The sequence below is a fragment of the Squalius cephalus genome (assembly GCF_949319135.1).
Source record: "Squalius cephalus genome assembly, chromosome: 17".
NCBI lineage: Eukaryota > Metazoa > Chordata > Actinopteri > Cypriniformes > Leuciscidae > Squalius > Squalius cephalus.
This window is the reverse complement of record NC_137138.1, coordinates 10,909,895-10,928,793: the sequence shown is the minus strand read 5'-3', so window position 1 is coordinate 10,928,793 and position 18,899 is coordinate 10,909,895. Positions and strand designations below refer to the sequence as shown.

The following is an 18,899-nucleotide window of genomic DNA, read 5'->3' as shown; positions in this document are numbered from 1 at the left end:
CCAGATGCTGAATGTATATGCTGATAGTAAAAAATATCTGCTCAAACTGAACCCTTACAAGCTCCAAAAGGTAACAAAATATGCTTTATTTTATTCTTCTGCAATTGGTACTCTAATATTAGGACATTTTTTTATTATCACGACAGGTAGAGATCCATCCATGTTAGATAAAGACCCGAATATGTTCAAATGATTTGCGAAACATTCATGCATTTAAGGGTTAAGTTATTACACTACAAAAAAACATTTTACGTCTGTATTTTCATCTCGTTTTCCAACAAAACATCTAAGAAGCAAAAACAGGCAATATTGCATAAGTCCAGTGCAACATAATCTCTGTGGCACTTAAAACAGACACGGAAAATCATTGACCTATGTGGGACCTTTTAAGGAAGCATCCCAGATATTCTCTCATGCCTGCAGTATCTGAAGAGAGTCTGCCTTTCTTTAAGCCTAGTCTGAGACATCGAGTGGGAAGTGAGGCTCTTTTCAGTGTGTTTTGATCCAGCACACTGCAGGCTGATGAGATCTGACTCATTGATCTTTGGGCCCCGGATAAATCTGCAGAATGCTGGCATTTCAGACGCTTATAGCTTCCCAGCAAAGATCTAAATCCATATAACCCTGTTGTCACCCTCCTTTCAGCATATTAAAAATAACTTGTATATTCATATTAAATACCAAAGCACGAGACATTGGGTCCACATTTAAATAATTTTTAAACCCTGCTGGAACACCTGGCTAGACCAGCTAATTTGGATCAGCTGGTGACCATCTTAAATGAAAAAATGGCTAGTTATTAGTATAAGGTATATTATATTGCAGACATGCTGATTTTGGCTAGAAACCCATCATATATCTACCCTGGTCAAAACTGGTCTGTTTTCAACAATAACACACTTAACCAAAAAATAAATTTTTAATTTTTCATATGACAGTCAAGTTCCAAAAACAAAGTTTGGTAGTCTATAAAAGTAGTTCATACTAACAACTGACCAATATATCAGACAATATTTGGCAGATTTTAAATTATTACCATCGGTCAATAACCAAATCCACTTGGATGCTTATCAGCAGTGTTTATCTCCCTACCTTATCATTATCTATGTTTCCATCAAAAGTCACAAATTTAATTTATGCACAAAATCGGAACGTCGCATAAAACCTTTGCGAAAAAAGCAGCCTTTCCCTCCCATGTGTTTAAGAGGACAAAATTGTCAATTCCATGGGTTAAAAATGGGAGTTGCAATCAGGGAAGAGACTGTGGCTCTTTTATCCTACTTGATAAATGATTTTTCAGCAGCATTTATGCGCATCTTGGCATTTCCATCCAGCGTTTGTTATGCGATATCCCAAAATGCGCATACAATTAGATGGAATGGAAGGTATTGTCAATTTCTGATAGCTTTTTAAATGGGTTTTTTGTGTGTGTGTGTGTGTGTGTGTTTATATATTGTATAAAATAATTAATTCCATTGAATTGTAACATTAATGTAACATTAAGTCTCTTAAACTCACAAAAACTGCATTTATTTGATCAAAAATACAGTAAAACAGTATTTCTATATAGTTATAAAGTACTTTATTCCTGGTAAAGCTGAATTTCCACCAGCCATTACTCCAGTCTTTAGTGTAACATGATCATCCTAATCAAGAAATCATTCAAATATACTGATTTGCTGCTCAAGAAACATTTTTAATATTATTATCAATATTGAAAACAGTTGTGCTGCTCTGGGGGCAGTTGTGGCCTAATGGTTAGAGAGTGAGACTTGTGGGTTCAATTCTCAATAACAGCAGGAAAATGTAGTTTGGAGAGTCAATGAACAACTCTCTTTTCCACCCTTAATACCCACGACTGAGGTCCCCTTAAGCAAGACACCTAACCCCCAATCGCTCCCCGGGCGCCGCAGTGAATGGCTGCCCACTGCTCAGGGTGTGTGTGTCCACAGTTTGCAGTGTGTGTGTGTGTGTGTTCACTACTCACTACTCCTAATGTATGTGCAAGTTGGATGGGTTAAAATACAGAGGACAAATTCTGAAGATGGTTCACCATACTTGGCCTTCAATTCACTTATTTTTGTGGAAACCGATCATTGATGTATAAAAGTGTTCATTTGATTGTTTTCTGTGAGAAACAGATTCAAATTTAACCAATTATTCACAAAAAATGTGCAGCTTTTTTCATATGATCATTGTATAGAAAAAAACCCTGCATTAAGATCCCTCAAAATTTCCAAGTGCGGGTATCTGCAGGTCGGAGTAAAGTGCGTAATGAAAAAATAACAGCGTACTGATTTTGAACGACAAGAGGGTGAGTAAACAATGACAGACTTTTGTTCTTGTTGTTTCTGGTTGAACTATCCCTTTTTTCAGTAGGTAAAACTTAACTAATCCAATTTAATCCAAATGCCAGAAGAACAAATCCTTGATAATACTGTACCTCCTACTATGCAAAACCATTAAATCGTCTGCCTTGCAGTTTTAACATCATTAATTGTACATCTTTGTGAGGAGGAGACTCCACGTCTTATATACTTGAAGTCAGTTGGATGCTTCATCTCCCCCCTTCACTTCCTGCTCTATTTATTATCTGGTAGCGGAGATGAGACTGTGTCCTGTAATTAGTCTGGCCGTTTGAGATAATGCAGATCTTAGGATGACTCTGACACTGCGATTACGCCTTTGACATTGTTGTCTCTGCTGTTATGGTAGAGAGAGAGAAGAGGGTAGAGCGAGAGTTGAAGAGAGGGTGCGCTCTGGGCGAAGGAGGTTACCAGGCATCATTAAGCCTGGCTCTCAAACCATGGAAGAGGGAGGAGGGTGACATTTTAATCTGTGGTCTGTGCTGAAGCGCAGGTCCCATATGCAGTGCAAACATGCACTACAAGAACATGCCATTAGCTGTGCTGATGTTTTTACTAGCTCAGAATATAACAGAGGAACATGTGTCAAAGAAACAAGTCAGAGGTATCAGCAATGCTTGATTGTTTGCTTGTCCCCAGGCTCATATTAAATGCATGTTATCCACTCACCTTATATTAGTTCTCAAGGACCTGCCTGAATTAAACGCATACAGATTTTCTCTGGGAAAAATGCCAGTGAAGTGTTTGCCTTGGAGAAGTGTCTTAAAAAGATGTTGCAGTCTACACAATCAGTTTACCTAAATCATTTCAAATTTAATTATAATATAATACCTAGAGAAAACTATCTGTTAGCTTTCATATCAATGGTAGTTGGTTGACGTGGACGATTTGAATCCTGGCATATTTGCTCACACACACACTCAGTTCTAAACAACTGATGTTAAATGCCGTAAATGCCATGTGATTAATTTCAATTATGTTGCATTTTGTGTAAACAAAAAATGCAGCATTGTTAAGAATTAATCACATGGCATTTAACACCAATTGTACAGTTACTGTGTTTGAGAGTGTGAATTTTCTAGTGTGTGCATGTTTCATGCATAAATGCCTGCTGTGTGTGAATGTGTGGAAATGTGTGAGTACTGTGTCATGGATTTCATTCTCTCCTACTGTGTCCATGCTTTTATGTGTTGCTTTTGTAGAGTAACACTGCTGAAAGCAAAGAGAAAGAAAGAGCAGTGCTCTAGATGATCCTTTTTTACCAAACCTTATGACTTGCTTTCCTTTTTGGATAGAATGAAAGTACTTAAGGTTAAGTGTTATTTTGAACCCTCAGTGACTTTTATTTTATAGACAAAAACAGGTTTGGAATGACATAACAGTGAGTAAGTGATGTATTTTCTTTAATGGGAAAAGAAAAATACCGTACAATACTGTTCAAAAGTTTTGGGTCGGTAAGATTTGTCTTTAAAATATATATATATTCATGTGATGTCAAAGCTGAATTTTCAGCATCATTACTCCAGCCTTCAGTGTCACATGACCCTTCAGAAATCATTCTAAAATGATGACTTGGTGCTCAAGAATTGTGCTGTGTAATATTTTTGTGGAAACCGTGATACATTTATTTAATAATTATTTGATAAATAGATAGAAATAGAAATGTAATGTAAATGCTAATGTCTTTACAATGTCTTTAATTGGTTAAAAGAATGATTGTGTTTCTGGCACTGGAAATGACTAAATGAATTCCGCCAGTTCCCTGCATCTCTCTGGCCGCATTTCATACGCTTTCATTTTTAATGTTTCTCTCAGATCTTTTTTTTTTTTCACCTACCTTGTTTCTCCAACCCCTTGGACTGACATGATGCATTCCCACACTCCAGCTTGAAAACACACACACATTTACATGCTGTAGTTTTTCCTCTTCTTGCTCACCTTCATTTTTGTTCAGTCACATGTCTTGAAGCATGCTGACTTCCTTTTATTATTTCATCCTCACTTAGTGGCTCCTCTTTTTTTCTTTTTTTTTTTCTTTACCCAGTGCCCATTTTCTACCCCTCACTCTCTTTTGCTCCCTTTCCTTCCTTCTTATCTTCCTGTATTTCTTCTGATATTTTATTAATATGATAATTCCCCCAGCTTGGGACGTCAAGCTGATGTTAATCAAAGACCTAACAGAAAAAAAAGAAGCAGTGTTAAAGTTTTGTGTGCCTGAGCGTATAGATAATTACCTTGCATTTTATTTTAATGTTATTTTAATTTATACACTATATATATATATATAGTCAAACAGTCAAGCATATTTTCATTTTTTATATCCATGAGTAAAGCTGATGGTGTTTTGTGATCCAAAGAGATCCTGAGAAGATGGATCTGCACCCCTGGACAATTCTGCTAATGCGAATCAGGATAGCAGGAGACACAAGCAACGGCTTTTAGATCAGTCAGAAATCAATGTAGCTAATGAAAGAGCCAACAATGTTGTCGGTGAGAGAGACTATCGCTGATCAACTGAATGATATTTTGTCTCAACATGGCTATATACATGACCGAATAATAGGCTGTAGTTAGAGCTGTGCAGAAACTTGTAAATGATGCTCTTGTAGTTGTCATTGTATGTTTCTGGGAAAACTGTTGTAAGTTGTACGGTCAGCGTCTGTAACACCTTTTAATCGCTGTTTTTGTGATCCAGCAATTATTAATTTACAAATTAAGCACTGACTATGTCGTTAGCTATTTATACACCGTCAGGTAAAGTATAATTTACCCCTTGTTCGTTTCTGCACCCCCCCCCCCCCCCCCCCCCACACACACACACACACTCTTTAGGTCAAGTATGTGGCTCTTCAAACTGAACTGGCACTCCAATTAACCCTCTTGCATTGGAGGATGCTTGTTACGGACCCGGTTCAACACGACCTGCTAATGGTGAAACTGAATAATTTAAAGTGCTGTCACAAGTGTCATGTTGTTGTACGTTACGTCAGGAAAAGCTGAGGGCGACTGCAAGCCACCAGGGATTCCTGTGGAACGATCCCTGGTCGTGTGACAGCTTCTGTGGAGGAGGTTGCAATATTGAGATCGGAGTGGGTTTTCTGTGCGTGGGGAATGTATGTGATTATGTGTGGGCTATATATTGTGTAGGGTTATTAGATACATTAAAGGTACGAATGCATGTGTTGGTGACTGCAAATATTTGTCTGTGTGGCGAAAACAGGTTCAGCCGCAGCGTATTAAGGAGTCATCCATCATGTCTCCTTCAAGACTGAATCAGCTTCCCGAAAAGCAGTGACTCACCCTGAGATTTACACAGTTGCGAGTGCCAAAGCCACCGTATGCGAAACAGAATAAGCTGTTGTTCGTTTATTATCGAGGCGTCAAAATGCTCTTATGAAAAGTGAACCGCCGGTCTCTTTGGTTATACTGGCCTCATTATTTATTCAAATCTTAATCGGCTGTTCTGATTGGTTAAGTCATTTCCCATGATTCTCAGTTGGTGTTATCGATTGTTACTGATGATACCCCCTCAGGCCCAAACTAATTAGTGTTTCTCTTTCTGTCTCTTTGATTCCTGTTGTTTACGATGGGCCAGTGGTGACAAATATTTCCTGTGGGAAGCGTCATGACGTTCATTTCGCAGTTTTTATGTGTCTTCTCGCTCTCTCTGTCTCTGACACTCTCTTTATAGCCGCCTGTGAATTAAGTGCCAAATTAGTGCTTACTTTGATTCTCTGGTATGAATGAGGTTTTGATGATCTCTTGAGGTTATCGAGCCGATGATTTGCATCACTGTTATTCGTGAGTCTGTAATTCGAGCAAATGCAAGCTGTTTTCATATTCTAATGGAGATCATTATATTCCATTATATTTAATAAAAACACATGCAGACCTGGGTAGTTGTCATGACATGCAGTATGACATGTGATACTCATTTTAAACAATTTTACTTATTAAAATGATTTATTTTATTGTAGTAGTTGACAAAACTTCAGCGGAACATGTAATACTATTTTATTATTTATTGCTTAAGGGTGATTCAAAATGGTTGAAGTAGTGCTGACCAGTCATGTTTTTTATTATATATATATATATATATATATATATATATATTATAAAAAAAAAAAAAATAAAAAAAAAAAAAAAAAATATATATATATATATATATATATATATATATATATAATATTATTATTATTATTATTATTATTATTATTAGGGCCCGAGCACCGATGGTGAGAGGACCCTATTGTTTTTGCTCCGTTTATTATTATTCTTCTTCTCCAAAGTGAATCGCTTTTTAGAGGGCCTAAACATGCTCGAAAACTCATGAAACTTTGCACACGCTTCAGAAGTGGTGAAAATTTACGTGTGATATGGTTTTCAGAATTGGGGGGGGCAAATTCGGTAAATTATTGCCCCCACATTTTGCCCCGGCTCCTGGTTTCACGTACAGGTATGAAATTTGGTACATACATGTAATGACCCAATACCTACAGAAAAGTCTCTTGGAGCATAGCCCTAAACACAACAGGAAGTGAGCTATTTTGAACTTCCTCCTGGATTTTGGGCATTTTTCGTAATTTCCTGATGTTGTACTTTAACGAACTCCTCCTACAGATTTGATCTGATACTCTTCAAATTTGGTGAGTGTAATCTTAAGGCCTTTGTGACGTTAAATTGCGAAGATCTAGAGTTTTCGTCGAAGGGTGTGCCCTCGGCGGCCTGACAAACTTCTATCTATAAATTACAGGAACGTCTGTCTGTCTGTCTGTCTGTGTGTGTGTGTGTCTGTTCCTCGCATATCTCTCGAACCGTTTGTCCGATTGATTTCAAACTCGACAGGTGTCTTGCCACGGGCACGAGTAAGTGCAGTGCCAAGTTTGACATTGTTTGGATGAGAAATGCAAAAGATATCGTTAAATATATCATTTTTAGAAGGTTGTGGTTTAAAAATAAACATTCTGACATTAGAGAGTTGTATCGGTCAAAGAAGCCCCAAGAAGGCTGTGGTTTAAAAATAAACATTCTGACATAAACACTCAGTCAGCTACACTGTTTACTTCTGAATATTATAGTTTGGTTCCCGAACGTGATAAATCCATCTATCTATAAATTACAGAAACGTCCGTCTGTCTGTCTGTGTGTTATTCGCATATCTCTCGAATGTGAGATAACCACTAAATGTGTGAAAACCACTATTTTCTGTTTCAAACTTTCACATAGCATCTTTAGGTTATAACAACATTGAAAATCAAAATCTGGATTTGAATTTTTTAAGATTTATTATAAAAACGGATTATTTTTTCCCAAAAATGCAATAAATTCATGACTTTTTTTTTTTTTTTAAATGCTATTAATCCATTGAATCAATATAAAGTTATTTTTGATCATATTGCCATCGCAAGAAATATCTCCTGAACTTTTTTGACGGCGATCAGCTCACAAAAACTGATTTTGCACGGGCACTTTGCACTGCTCCCTGAATCGAGGTGCTTATTCATTTGTGGATGTAAACTGAATCTGTAAGTCAGCTATGCTGTTAGTGTTTACTTCTGAATATTATATATATTAGGATCCAAAGAAATCACTGGTCACAGGGCCCGAGTACCGATGGTGAGAGGACCCTATTGTTTTTGCTCCCTATTGCAAAATTTTTGACCCCTATTGTTTGTGGGTGGGGCAAAATGGCTTACTTATTGCCCCTACATTTTGCCCCGGCTCGACGTTTCACGTACAGGTATGAAATTTGGTACACACATGTAAAGACCCAATACCTACAAAAAAGTCTCTTGGAGCATAGCCCTAAACACAACAGGAAGTCAGTTATTTTGAACTTCCTGTCAGATTTTGGGCAGTTTTTGCCATTTCCTGATGTTGTACTTTAACAAACTCCTACAGTTTTGATCTGATCCTCTTCAAATTTGGTGAGTGTAATCTTAAGGCCTTTCCTAAAGGTGCCGGGTGGCGGTGGCAGGGGTGCGAGGGCCCTTTTCATCGCTGCTTGCAGCTTTAATTATTATTATATTCTTTTTTTTTTTTTTTTAAATATAAATATTAGGGCTGTCAAACGATTAATCGCGATTAATTGCATCCAAAATAAAAGTTTGTGTTTACATAATATATGTGTGTGTATGGAGTATAATTATTTTCTCTATATAAATACACAGACATGCATATATATTTAAGAAAAATGTGTTATTTATATATAAAATATTTATATATAATATAAATTATATATAATATAAATATATATACACAGTATATACATGCAAATATTTCTTAAATATATACATGCATGTGTGTGTATTTATATATAGAAAATAATTATACACCGTAAACACACATATATTATGTAAAAACAAACTTTTATTTTGGATGCGATTAATCGCGATTAATCGTTTGACAGCCCTAATAAATATATATTAAATTATTAATACAAATATATATATATATGTATACATGTATTTCTTTTTGTTGATATCTTTTCTATTGTGCCTTTCTCATTTCTCTTTTTCCATCCTCATTCCGTATTTCTATTTGTCCCTTTTTCACCCTTAAATCCATCATTCTCCCACATTCTTCTTCCCGGAATGGAAAGATAAAAACGCTACATCTGAATCTGTGGGTGGCACTGAAATACAAAGCAACCAATTACATTTACACAGAGAGTGTGTCTCTGTTCTTCCTCCTCCTCGTCCTCCTCCTCTCTCTTTCTCCCTTCCTCTCCCCCAGTCTTGTTTTCCCACCTTTCTTTCTGCCATATGCCCTCTTTTTCACTGTCACATGCGTTTCCACATGCCTGCCCCTTTCAGCCTTCACACTGAAGAAGCTGAGCCACATTCTCAAGTTTGAAGGGTCCAGCTTTCAAACCTCCCGATGCAGACAGCTGCCGCATGCAGAGCATTACTCATATCCTTATGAAAAGCCTTTTATACCCGAGGCTGGTGTCAGCTTAGTAGGTGACATTAAGAGGCTAAGAGTAGTCCTCACTGGGCCTGTCATTTCTTAAATTGAAAAAGAAGTGAGAGACACTGACAGCTGGATCCGGAAGCAGGAGGAGTTACGACACGTAAGGAACAATCGTCTATCTAGACTGTATCTAGAAGGGCTTTCACATGTTCAAATGGGGTCATATCATCAGAAATCTAATTTATTTGCTCGTTTGTACATAAACGAGTTTAATGTGCCAGATTTGAGCTGAGAAAAGTGCAGTCACAACACATGTGAAAAGGATATTATTTTACATAAAGTCTTAAAGGCACAGCAGCAAGTAAACTCTTATTAGTGTCAGTGTGATTGCCTCTCATGGTCATGTTCATGAAAAGTTAAATTATTATTGTTTTAACACAAAAAAACCCTGGTTAAAATAATAATTACATCAAAATAAAAGGATAAATATTATGATATAATGTTAGAATATGCAGCTGTATGCATGTTGACTTTAATGCTTGCTGGTATGCTCTGAAGTTCTCTCGTAAAAGAGACATCACGATGGGCTCAATTAATTTAGGATTTAAGTACTGAAAGGATTGCAGTAAATGCTAAATATGATCAGCTGCTGACAGGGTCACTGGATTATGCTGTGCTGGATTACACTGGTGATGCTTTAGTGGTTTTGTATCCCGATGATGACTAAGCTGATTTTGGGAGAAAATCTGTGGAATTTTGTTGAATGGATTTAATATGGTGAAATGTGTTAAATAGAGCTGAGAGTACTAGATTTTTCTACTATTTTTTTTTAATACCTTTTTCAAATGTGTATTTTTACCTATACAAATTTCATATGATGTGTCAGTTAGTAATGATACTACCGTAACTAAAGTTTCAGAAACCCTAAAGGGATAGTTTACCCAAAACCTAAAATTATAACAGGCTTTACTAAGCCTCATGTCATTCCAAACATGTACAGACTTTTTTTTTTTTTGTCTTTCTGTGGATCATAAAATAGGATATTTTGATAATAAATTTTGCTCATGCAATGGAAGTCAATGGGCACCAAAACTGTTTGGTTAACAGCATTCTTCAAAATATCTTGAGGGTAAGTAAATGTTGACAGAGCCTTCTTTTTTTGGGTGAACTATCCCTTCAAGTACTCAAAACTCTTCTGTCTGATTTAGTGAGTTCATTTGTTGGAAGATTCTTCAGAATGATTTAATCCTGTACTTGGTTTTGGAGTCTTTTTGAAGGACTCATTAATAGAACGGGTCATTTGCTCGTGACTTCGCAGCACGTCGTGCCTAACACCATCCTTCAGCTGTGACTGTATTCACAATGTGGGCCTGCCAATGACCAATGTGTGTTATTTTTTGCAGAGCAGCTCGTGCATTTGGAGAGTACCTTCACACCCATCCTGAGAACCGCAACGGATCAGGTCAGATATCTCCATTCCTCTTTCTTTCTTGCGGTTTCTCTCAACTGTTCTTTTTTATCTGGTCCATTTAGAGCCTGTGGTGTTCTCAGACTCCAGACTCGTTCATGTTTCATGAGCCACTTCTTGATGTAGTTTGTGTTGTCTCATCTGTCTTTTTCTCTGTGCATCTCTTGCTGTTTCTCACTTGTCCCTCTTTATTTCTCTCTGCATCTGTCCTAATCTTTGATTTGAAGATCACTTACTGTCTGACACCCTCGTTGGCCACGACTCTGATTTCCCAGACAGCCTGTGTGCACAGAACAACAACTTCCACAGCTGCACCCTCCAGGGCTCCTCCATCAGCGACGACCCCAGCTTGATCAACCCCGCCGTGGGCCTCCTGGAACCGCCACCTCCGACGACTTCCTCCAAGAGCCGACTCTCCCTAGAGCGCAGCTTTTCGGCAGAGGAGGACCAGCAGAAGTGTGTGGAGTGCTCCCTGCAGCCTGCCCGGGTCTATACTATCACTGGAGAGAGCGGCATGCTGGGAACCAACCGGGGAAGCAAGGAGAACCTGGAGCTTGAGGTCTTGAAAGAGGGGCGGGAGGCGTGTCATGCCCAAGTACTTGCCCAGCCCTCTACGTCCTCCAACTCGTCATCTCCGACTCAGCGCCACCACCACCATGGAAGCGGAGGCGGAAGTGGAAGCGGAAGCGGAAGCGGAAACCACCATCACGGCAACCACCATCATGGCAACCACCAACATGGAGGAAATGGCGGGACCAGTGGAAGCAGCCCCCACCAGCACATCTCCGGTGCTGGAACGTCGCACCATCAACACGGGGCATCCCATCACCACCACCACCTTTCCCAGCCTCTGCAGAGCTCAGTCAGCGCGCACAATATTCGCGGCTGGGGGGAGGGAAAGGAGTGTGGCCTGGCGTGTGAGTCCTGTCCCGGGGCTCCGTCACGCAGCCAGGGCTCCCTGGACCTGGAAAGCAGCACCCGAGAGGCAGGCAAGCAGCGCCGGCCACCACTAGAGCGGATGTGCAGTGTGGACCGCGTGACTGGGCTGGAGAGAGGTGAGAGGGGGAGAAAGGCAGGAGAGAGAAAGAGAGAGAGGCTCTGGCCGAGGGGAAGGGGTGGGTTTCAGCCAACAACGGGGGGCGTCGATGTGTTCGATGTGCCGTGGTCTGTATTTTTCCCACTCTCCTGTGTCTCTCTCCTCTCTCCTGTGTGTCTCTTTTGTGCTCTCTCCCTCTGTGGAGTGGACCGTGTGTGTGTGTGTGTGTGTATGTTGTTGCTGGTGAATCTGCACACAGTGGCCCCAAAAAGTATTTGGACACTTAAACTACACTTAAATGAATGTTTGAATGCAAATACAGAGGTCCCAAAATTGAGCTTGCTGATGGGGTTCGGGGGCATGCCACCCACATTTTAAGACATTTCAAGGTCAAAAAATAGGATAACAATAGCTTTAAAACCATGTCAATGGGCAGTAGCATAAATTATTTGTCAATTCCTGCTCTTCCTCTCTCATCTCCATCACCTTTTGTCTTTCTATCTCTTTTTGTCTCCTTATCTTGCCCTGTATCTCTTCCCTTCCCAAAGCTGAGCTTTGACTGATGCATTTTTGTCTGTGTCAGTGAAGAAAGTAAACATAGGGTCAACTGATATTTATGTTTCATTAATCATTTTCTTAGACAAGTGTGGCCACCAGGAAAGCTAGGTAACTATGTTTATTAAATTAATTCACAATATCTGGACATTCATTATTAATCTTATGTCAAGTATGATGAAAACGGCTTTTCAATTCAAAATGGTGAAATGAAATGTTTAGTTTCAGTTAATGGACATAAAGATGAAATTAGCTAAAGCGTCGTGCTGGAATTCACTCTGTGAACATAAAACCTGCCTAATTTGATTAGTCACCTCAAACATTTTTACACTGATAAGAGCTATTTGATTTGGTTATCGTGGCATTGTGCAATATTCTTGCAGCACCAAAGTAGAGTTAATATTAGGCAATTATTTCACATCCTTTATTATATACACCTTGGAAAAATACCTCAATGGTACGGCCATGCTACTTAAATATTATACATGTTAACATGAGACTATTTGAAGGAATCACTTACCAACTTTGAGCAAAGTCAGAAACTTTCATCATCAAGTTAAGCAGGTATTTTTCCAATAGTCTTGAATCAGCAGATAGACATAAACGTCTCTTTCTTTTTTGCATACATTCATAAGGTCTGACAATTGAAAACCTGACACAAACAAGTCATCTGCTACTGTCTGTCTTTACCTGGATGACTTACTCTTGATGTACTCGCAACAACCCACAGATGAATCATGGATGAATAGCTAGAAGTTCAGTAGTCTAGAACAGCAGACATATCACAAAAATGACAATTTAGACAGCTTTACAGTTCAAATAAAACACAATTTTGCAGATTTGTTAAAAATTGGAGCTTCCCATTTTTTACTGGCACTATTATTTCTATTGCAAGTGGTGGTTTTTTTTTTGTGCTTTTCTGAATTGAGTGTCATTAGATGACAAAATTATCAAACCAAGTGACATTTATTTTTTTGTAAAGTAGCACAGTGTCACTTTATATATACTATTATATAGTTAAATTTAATAACAAAAATAGCTGAGAATAGTAAAGCTAGCATAATTTGGGTGCTAATTTGCTTTGATATATAGTGTTGTCTAGTGCACTAAAATTCAGTGAGTGTGGCTTACGCATCCAAATACTTTTTGGGGCCACTGCATATGTTTGTTCAGTTTGACACAATTCATGCATTCAGATGCATCATTTCAACCATACTAATGTGGTCCCTATATGTCTGTTTCTAACCAGACGATAACAGTTGGTTCCCTAAAGAGAACATGTTCAGCTTTCAGACTGCTTCCACGACCATGCAGGCGTGAGTACTCACTTCATTGCACACACACACGCACACACTGAAGTTTGAAGCCCATATTGACCTCAAGTACAGATGGCACAACAGGTGTATCGCCACTAACACTCATTCATTTGTGACATTTACTGTCAAACTGACTCAGAGAGCCGACAAGTACGCGATGACCACACACACTTTCTTCAAATGTGGTTGTTATCTAAGCATTCTGTCTGTCTTTCTCTCTCCTTTTTGTCTGCCTCGCCTCTCTGCTCTACAGGATTTCGTGAGTATCCCTTTTGTACCCTTTAAATGTCACAAAATGACAGTGTGTGATATCAAACGCTAGCTTCTGCACCACCATCCCTTCAGTCCCACCTCTTCAGCTTTATTTACAATTCTCAATCTTTGAAATAAATCTTTGAAATAAATGAAAAGAAGCATTTCTATCTGAACAGGATTAGATTTTTCTGAGGATCTCTGAGGCATTATTTTCTGTAATTGCTCTATAATTTCAAATTGTGTGAGGAAAAACACCAACCTGTTTAAAATCACACATTACGTCTATGAAACAAACATTTATTGAATCTTCTCAGGGTAGCTCAGAGGAAACTGCCATTTCAGTGCCGTCAATATGATGAAACTGAAGTAAAATGATTTTACCTTGATGTATGAAAGAATCACATTGCGCTTGGTTTGAAAACCTGAGGGAATGATTGATGATGTTGCTTTAGTGGTGTGTAATGCAGCGATGCATTTTGATTCAGGAAATAGCTTCGAGAAACATTTGATAGGCTGGTCTGGATAATTCTGATTACCTCAGCAAGAGACAGAGATGTGGTTGTCTTGGATGGTTTAGAAATGCTGACGGATGCTGATGCCGATCATCTTTTGACTTGAGTTGATAATCTAGAAATGTTAAGTGCCCCACGGGATCATTTGGTTTTGTGAATCATAAAACAGCATGTTGGATTGCAGGTGTGTGCAATTTATTTATTTGCTTATATTTTATTTGCTTAATTACATATTTTATTTAATTGTAAGGAAAAATTGTGGCTCTGGATTGAATTTCAATCCGTAGGTGATGCAGTTAGTTATGTTATCAGGAAGAAGGTCAAGATATTTTCTTATCAACACATCAACAATAAATACTCAGTCTTTTGATTTTCTGTGCAAGCCTGTGCCGTGGCTTTATTTGCCCAGAAGGAGCTCTTCCTGATTAACCCCAGGCTAACACTGCCCCTTCATGAGCATGGCTCTAACCTCTAACCGCACTCAAGTGAGCCTTGCCCTCTGCCATTAAAGCTGTGTCACCTCCTGCCAGGGTTTTCCGGAGTCTAGCAGAGAGAAAGAGGAGAAAGAGTGAGGTGGAGTCAGCCGCCGCCATCCAGAGGTACTTTGTTGAAGCTCTGTTATTTATCGCTGCCTTTATTCCTGTCAGACAGAGAAAGAGCTTTGGCAGTACAGCCCTATCTATCTATCTATCTATCTATCCATCCATCCATCCATCCATCCATCCATCCATCCATCCATCCATCCATCCATCCATCCATCCATCCATCCATCCATCCATCCATCCATCCATCCATCCATCCATCCATCCATCCATCCATCCATCCATCCACCCATTACATAAAAGGAGGTGTTTATTCATCCATCCATCCACCCATCCACCCATTACATAAAAGGAGGTGTTTATTCATCCATCCACCCATTCATCCATTACATAAAAGGAGGTGTTCATTCATCCATCATCCATCCATCCATCCATTACATAAAAGGAGGTTTTTATCCATCCATCATCCATCCATCCATTTCATAAAAGGTGTTCATCCATCCACCCATCCATTACATAAAAGGAGGTGTTCATCCATACATCATCCATCCATCCATCCATCACATAAAAGGAGGTGTTCATTCATCCATCCATTCATCCATCCATCTTCTTTCTTTCCTTATTCTTTGGCGAGAACCACCTTAAGCACTCTAGCCCCTAATTTGCTGTGTTGTTGGGTTGAGATGAGACTCAGATTCGAATGGTTACAACAAACCTTAGCATTGCTTTTTGTTTCGCAGTCACAGACCACCTTTTTAGTGTTGTGTAACTGAGTGTTGTGTAACTGAGGTGTTGACTGAATAATGCAAGTTGAAAGGAAAATGCAGCTGCTTTAACCTCAGAAATAGGGGGTTATTAAAAATAACCATGCCACTGTGAACATGACCACAAGAGATATTATAGACATTCCCAATACTAAACAATGTCTCTGATGTTCAGGTTAATTCAGTAAAACAAATGGAATTGAAATAAACATGTTAAAATGCAAATAAATGTACAAAAAGTTTTTTTACAGTGATTATTGATGTTCCCTTTTTAAAATGTTCCTCTGTGCTTTTCGAACTACACCATAGTGCAGCTTCTGCCAACCGGTTATATCAGCATTCAATTGAATTAGTAAACTGTAATCCTAATTTGGCTTGTTACCTGGTTTTCAGCAAATCGGTTATGACTACTGGATGAGCATTACGTCAACTAATTAATATTCATGAGCCATGCTGATAAGGTTTATAATCCCATCCACACACACATTTTATCATTTCTAAGCCTCTTTAAAGCCACAGGGAAAACAGCATATATTGCATAATAGTACAGATTATCATAAAGTATACTGATCTGATCTATTAGCATATTCTTCATAATAATCAATAAAGTTGTTGTTGTTGTTGTTTTTAAATAGATTATTTGGCCTTTGTTTTTTAGCTATTATGTTTCATTCAAAGTCCTCTCTAAGGATCTGGGATAATTGAAACAGGACCAGATGGTAATAGTATCACAGTAACAGATGATTCAGGAGTATATTGTTGGACAGGGGTGGTGTGATGCGTCTCTGGAAAGTCAACCCTATGAGACAAATGATAGACTGCAATCATACATTCAGGAGAAGGAGGGCAGGACAGAGAGATAATGAAAGGGAGAGAGATGAAAGGAGGAGAGTGAGAATCTGAATGAGTGGAAGACAAGGCTAGCATACGATTACATAATCAGAATTGCTCCTGTGGGTGGGGACGAATAGGAGCCGGAAAGGTCATATTGAACAGCAGTCTAGAGCAGCCAGCCAGATGTCTCCCACAATGCACAGCTGCTGTAGGGGAAAGACAATGTGGTATGGAAGTAATAGCTGAAAGCTGAGGTGACCAGAAAAAACACATCGTTCACCTGAAATTGAAATTTGTCATCAATAACCTTATGTCCTCATGTCATTCGAAACCTGAATGACTTACTTCCATAGAACTTAAATAAAAATACTTTGCGGAATGTCCAGCTGCTCGTTTTCATTCTATAAAAGTGAATGGGGACTTTTTCAATTCTTTAAATATATTTTATACCAGAGGACAACTTTATATGGCAAATTTATGGTGCTTTGTATGATTTTTGAAGTGCGATCGCTCAATTATAGAGTATATAGAAGAGCACCCAAGATAATAATAATACAATAAATTTAAATTTATTTAAATAAATCCTAATATTGGTTTAAATAGCGAAATATTGCTTTCTATGATCCACAAAATATCAAATGGTGCTCACTGCAGATCGAAATGACGTCCAGCTCCACCTCTCTAGACCTAATGGGTGGAGTTATGTTTAGCGATAAGGTTATGGATAGGGTTAGGGTGTAGCTGACCTAATGGGTGGAGTTATGTTTAGCGATAAGGTTATGGATAGGGTTAGGGTGTAGTTGGCCTAATGGGTGGAGTTATGTTTAGCGATAAGGTTATGGATAGGGTTAGGGTGTAGCTGACCTAATGGTAGGAGTTATGTTTAGCGATAAGGTTATGGATAGGGTTAGGGTGTAGCTGACCTAATGGGTGGAGTTATGTTTAGCGATAAGGTTATGGATAGGGTGTAGCTGACCTAATGAGTGGAGTTATGTTTAGCGATAAGGTTATGGATAGGGTTAGGGTGTAGTTGGCCTAATGGGTGGAGTTATGTTTAGCGATAAGGTTATGGATAGGGTTAGGGTGTAGCTGACCTAATGGTAGGAGTTATGTTTAGCGATAAGGTTATGGATAGGGTTAGGGTGTAGCTGACCTAATGGGTGGAGTTATGTTTAGCGATAAGGTTATGGATAGGGTGTAGCTGACCTAATGAGTGGAGTTATGTTTAGCGATAAGGTTATGGATAGGGTTAGGGTGTAGTTGGCCTAATGGGTGGAGTTATGTTTAGCGATAAGGTTATGGATAGGGTGTAGCTGACCTAATGGGTGGAGTTATGTTTAGCGATAAGGTTATGGATAGGGTTAGGGTGTAGCTGACCTAATGGGTGGAGTTATGTTTAGCGATAAGGTTATGGATAGGGTTAGGGTGTAGTTGGCCTAATGGGTGGAGTTATGTTTAGCGATAAGGTTATGGATAGGGTGTAGCTGACCTAATGAGTGGAGTTATGTTTAGCGATAAGGTTATGGATAGGGTTAGGGTGTAGTTGGCCTAATGGGTGGAGTTATGTTTAGCGATAAGGTTATGGATAGGGTTAGGGTGTAGTTGGCCTAATGGGTGGAGTTATGTTTAGCGATAAGGTTATGGATAGGGTTAGGGTGTAGCTGACCTAATGGGTGGAGTTATGTTTAGCGATAAGGTTATGGATAGGGTTAGGGTGTAGCTGACCTAATGGGTGGAGTTATGTTTAGCGATAAGGTTATGGATAGGGTGTAGCTGACCTAATGAGTGGAGTTATGTTTAGCGATAAGGTTATGGATAGGGTTAGGGTGTAGTTGGCCTAATGGGTGGAGTTATGTTTAGCGATAAGGTTATGGATAGGGTTAGGGTGTAGTTGGCCTAATGGGTGGAGTTATGTTTAGCGATAAGGTTATGGATAGGGTTAGGGTGTAGCTGACCTAATGGGTGGAGTTATGTTTAGCGATAAGGTTATGGATAGGGTTAGGGTGTAGCTGACCTAATGGGTGGAGTTATGTTTAGCGATAAGTTTATGGATAGGGTTAGGGACGGGGTGTAGTTGGACAATTTAGCTCCACCCATCACATCCACCATGGGGAAGCTGGACGTCAAGCTCCACTCATTGGCTTTGCAGTGAGCAGCCTCTCCAAAAAAAGAAAGTCATATGGGTTTGGAACAACATGAGGGTGAGGAAATGATGACAGAATTTTCATTTTTGGTGAAATATTTCTTTAAAAAAGGAAAGGGGCATAATTGAGGAAATATAATTATTTAACAGCGTGAGAGTGATGAAATTAAAGAGCTAATAGAGGAGCAGTGATTGC

The 18,899-nt window shown here is 39.0% G+C and overlaps 1 protein-coding gene across 5 annotated transcripts in view; it reads left to right on the top strand.

Moving 5' to 3' along the window:
• nsmfa (NMDA receptor synaptonuclear signaling and neuronal migration factor a) overlaps positions 1–18,899 on the top strand; it is a 44,373-nt gene that overhangs the window by 10,954 nt on the left and 14,520 nt on the right. For 2 of the 5 annotated variants that reach the window (XM_079846951.1, XM_079846952.1), the window contains exons 2-4: positions 10,682–10,740; positions 10,974–11,801; positions 13,587–13,653. In XM_079846951.1, coding sequence (XP_079703077.1) covers positions 10,682–10,740; positions 10,974–11,801; positions 13,587–13,653 — 954 coding nt within the window. The remainder of the gene's footprint in view (positions 1–10,681; positions 10,741–10,973; positions 11,802–13,586; positions 13,654–18,899) is intronic. The other 3 variants (XM_079846954.1, XM_079846953.1, XM_079846955.1) reach the window with 3 other exon arrangements.